This window comes from Habropoda laboriosa, unplaced genomic scaffold, assembly GCF_001263275.1.
Source record: "Habropoda laboriosa isolate 0110345459 unplaced genomic scaffold, ASM126327v1 scaffold62, whole genome shotgun sequence".
NCBI lineage: Eukaryota > Metazoa > Arthropoda > Insecta > Hymenoptera > Apidae > Habropoda > Habropoda laboriosa.
In genome coordinates, this window is record NW_017100177.1 from 433,221 (window position 1) to 437,447 (window position 4,227).

General features: G+C 34.2%; 1 protein-coding gene across 2 annotated transcripts in view; it reads left to right on the forward strand.

Moving 5' to 3' along the window:
- Positions 1–1,612: 1,612 nt before the first annotated feature.
- LOC108578861 (serine/arginine-rich splicing factor 2) overlaps positions 1,613–4,227 on the forward strand; it is a 3,529-nt gene continuing 914 nt past the window's right edge. Inside the window, exons 1-4 of one of the 2 annotated variants that reach the window (XR_001891460.1) lie at positions 1,613–1,892; positions 2,101–2,244; positions 2,325–2,522; positions 2,624–2,713. Coding sequence is in view for 1 of the 2 variants with exons in the window: in XM_017942270.1 (XP_017797759.1) it covers positions 1,711–1,892; positions 2,101–2,244; positions 2,325–2,522; positions 2,624–2,630 (531 nt within the window). In the remaining variant the exon portion in view is untranslated. Of the gene's footprint in view, positions 1,893–2,100; positions 2,245–2,324; positions 2,523–2,623; positions 2,792–4,227 lie in introns of those variants that run through there. The other variant, XM_017942270.1, reaches the window with a different exon arrangement.

Sequence of the window (4,227 nt, forward strand, 5' to 3'; positions counted from 1 at the left end):
TGACAAATTGTGTCTATCCCACATGCGGAACTGTTGGGATTTTCTTTTTTTTTTAATTTATAAACATCGTATTACAAGCAACCTCACGTTACATGTGTAATAGCTAATTATTCGATTAACTTATGGGTCTAATCTTCTTTTTGTCAAATCGTCAGATTGTACTTTGTTTTGTGTCCTCTTATTTCTTCATGCATGTGTATACTGTTTTGTTTGACTCACAGAGGTCTGTACCATTCTCATCTTTTTTTTGTATCTTGTAACGATAAGGGAGAACCCTTGTTAGACGTTTCTTTTTTAAGCTATTTATTAGGCTGCTATGTGATCCGTTTGAAATTCTTTTCACCTTCTATTTTTATATTATTAATTCGGAGACCAAGGTCGCGTGTATGCCCGTTGACGAATTCTTCGAGGAAAAGAATGACGAAAAAGGAAAAAAAAGATTCGAGAGGGAATTGCGATTACTCGACGTCTCTTATTTTTGCGCCTACCGCCTAGCTAAGTCAAAGAGTATTGTGCAAACTGTGTTTGTTGTCAGCACGTTTGCTCTTCTTTTTTTCTTTCCATCTCTTCTTTTTTTTGTAAGTTTTTTCCCTTGATTTCTCGAATATGTCAAACATCGACGTGATGTACACTCGATTTTTATTTCTTATTTCTCGAACGATGGATCGTTCGTCATGCGCAAACATGTCGGCGCAACAGACACAGGCGATCGGCGGGCAAAGGACCAAAATGTACAACAATTGCGTTTGCCCTTTCTTACGGTTGGTACGATTCGTTTTTATAAGCGTGTAAAACGAGATCGAAGCTGTAATTGTATCGGAGGATTTTTAAGCGATGTTGACAGATTATTTTGGGGGGCATCTTATTGCAAGGGCATTGTTGTGATACCACAGATGCAGCTTCATTGAAACTTAAATAAAAAATAATGCGTTAACGATTTGTTGCGATCAATGCTCACTACCATAGACTATACGTTTGATACACAGTATGAAGAATTTCATTTTTTGTGCAAAAATTCAATTGAAAAGTCGAGACGTTTTTAACAAGGTTTATTAAATTAAAAAAAATTCTGTTTCTTTATTTATCTTTTTCTATTTTAAATAAAACGCGTGTAACACGAAAGTTTTTCACTTTCGTTGTCGATGAACGTTGTAGATTTAAATTTGAAATTGACCGGAAGTGAATTGCGCAAGTCATTCCACTGCTGCGTCATACATGAAAACAAACAAAAATACATATTACATTTTCCTAAAATTCCCATCTGGATTAAAAGAAAATTCAGGAATGCTTTATTTATGCAAAATATTAGAAAAAATTTGAAAGATATTGTATATATACGTTATGCATATAACGTTAACCTTGTTTAAAAAAGCTATCATCTATATTTTTTAATTTTTTTAAATATTTTACGCTTAAATAATAAAGTTGCAACCTTTTAATTAACGAATTATTATTTTGCGATGGAATTTTCATAAATAATTGAATTAAATAACAGTGAAAAGAAAAATTTCGTACGAAAAGAAATTTGATCAGCGTAGTAGGAAACTTTATTTACGTCATTTCCCAGTATACTACGCGTAGAATCCGTTCTTCCGCCACTCGCCATCTTGTCTTCAATGTGTATGGACGTGTGCTATTTAATCTGATACTGATCTTCCGGATTGGAGTGTTATTTTCACTGTTCCTGAGAATATCGAGGAGCCCAAGAAAATGAGTTACGGCAGACCACCGCCTCGAATCGATGGGATGGTGTCCCTGAAGGTGGACAATCTCACGTACAGAACGACGCCGGAGGATCTGAGACGCGTGTTCGAAAGATGTGGCGAAGTCGGCGACATTTACATACCCAGAGATCGCTTTACTCGAGAAAGCCGTGGATTTGCGTTCGTCAGGTATGTTATAAAATATTTCTCTATATCTGCGTATCTTTATTCAGTTATTGCTGATTGCGATCTATAAATGTGACGTCACGATAGTATTTGGATAGCCATAATGGAGTATGTATATACCAACAAACATTGCAATGCGTATTATCTAGTGAATTACTTGTGTCATATAAATTGAAAACCGTGTTTTCATTGTTACGAATTGCTACTTCAGATTCTATGATAAACGAGATGCAGAGGATGCATTAGACGCCATGGACGGAAGGCTGTTAGATGGAAGGGAACTTAGGGTTCAAATGGCGCGATATGGACGGCCAACTTCCCCACATCGTAGTCGCGGCAGTCGTCGGCGTGGAAGGTGAATATTACCGAAATATTTTCCATACTGGACGAAATTTTTTGAATAAAATAAATTTTTTAATCGTTAATTATTTATAGGTCACGCAGTAGGAGCAGGGATCGAAGACGCTCACGCTCTAGATCGCGTAGTAGATCGAGGAGTCGCGATAGAGATCGTAGGCGATCATACAGTCGTAGTCGCAGCCGCTCACGCTCTGATAGTAAGAGCTCGCGTGGAAAATCTCGCTCCCGCAGCAAGTCTCCGGATAGGCAAAAAGATAGTCGTTCCAAATCGAGGTAAGTTACCGTGCGTTATTTAAGCTTATTCTAAAATTTATTTATAAGTTAATTATTGAAGGTGAATATTTATATTGAGTATTTTTTTTTTTTTTAAATAGGGACTGAAGTAATTGAACCATGTGCGAGTACAACTGTGAACAGATGCACGCGCCGCAAGTGCAGAATAATCGTTTCTTGAGAACAAAAAGGTATTCTATTACCCTCTATACCTAGAGCAACACTGTCGCACGTTCACATTTCTTCTGTCACTTACATATTAATTATGACGACGCACTTCTTTGGGTTGAAAAAAAGAACCCAAACTAATTTTAATGTATTGTATCTAGACTGTGAGTTTAACAGACTCATAAAGATTTTTCATTTGCAAGTTTTTTCACAATTATTCTTACTCTGTTAAGTGATATTGTCTCAAGCAGTGCTTATTTCGGTCAGAAGAAAGTAAATGTGTTTGATCTTTTTCGTGTGTATAAAAGCTATTGTGACGACCGAAACAGCTTGTTTTGATCCATTAATTGAAGTTCGTTACGAATCCTATTAAGAGAGCTTTGAAATATGTGCACTGGCACTGTATAAATAATGTTCGTTTCTGCTCTTTGAGGTTGACTTAAATTACATTTCGAATTTTGAAAATAGAGCAGGCAATAATCAAGTTTACATACTCTATGAATAAATAAAAAAAAAAACAAATTGTTATTAGTTCGATCGTACAACATTTTTATCTTACGTTGAAATATAGTGTGCACAATTTTTAGTACATGTCGATATAAGTGAGTTATAAATACTATAATATAGAAGTTCTTTCTTTCCTTCCATTTCACGAATCGTTATAAATACTTTAAACTATATGGCATATATAACTAATAACAGGAAACCGACAGTTTTCGACTTAAAAAAGAATGCCAATTGTAAAATCGTATTCCGTCATTATAAAATTGTTTGAACCGAGCATGGTGGATTAAATATTCCTGGAAATACAATGAGGGTGTTGATGTGTTATGGTAATTAGCAGGTAATGTAAACCATATGTGGTCGACTTGAGTCCGACTTCTGTACAAATTTTAAACTAAATTTCTAAATCGTAATGATTCTCTAATTTCCTATTATTTACTTTATTAAAATTCGATGGACTTTAATTAGCCAAAAAGAGATATTCGAAGCAGAAAAAGAAAGCAAAAGAAAAAGTTAAAAGACGTGATACATATGAATTGTAGACATAAGTTCTGCGTTTCTGTAATAGTATACAGGTTTATTTATGTAAGTTTGCCATTTATAATAAAGTGTAATAAAATGCAGAAGACGGAACTATTCACATAGTTTTAGACAGTGTTTAAATACTAAGTATATAGGTGTAGATAACACTATGAGAAGAAATGTTGAGTCATTCGCAAAATTTTTTACCATTTATATTTACGAGACAATTTAGATAGCGTAATTCTGGATATTTTAAGGAGGCTAAAGGATTATAATGTTCTCGGTTAAGATAATGAGTTTGAGAAAAAGTTAGCAGTGGTGAATTCTTTTGATAATACGCTTCTGAACGTTCGTATTATTGTGAATTATACTTTAACGATTTTCTTTCTAAATGTTATTAATTTCCTTCTTACATAAAATAACTCTGTCACTAATCTTAGGTAGAACAATATTTTAGACATTAAGTTAGTTTAACGTATACTTAATCGATTGTCAAATATCTTCCAACTAA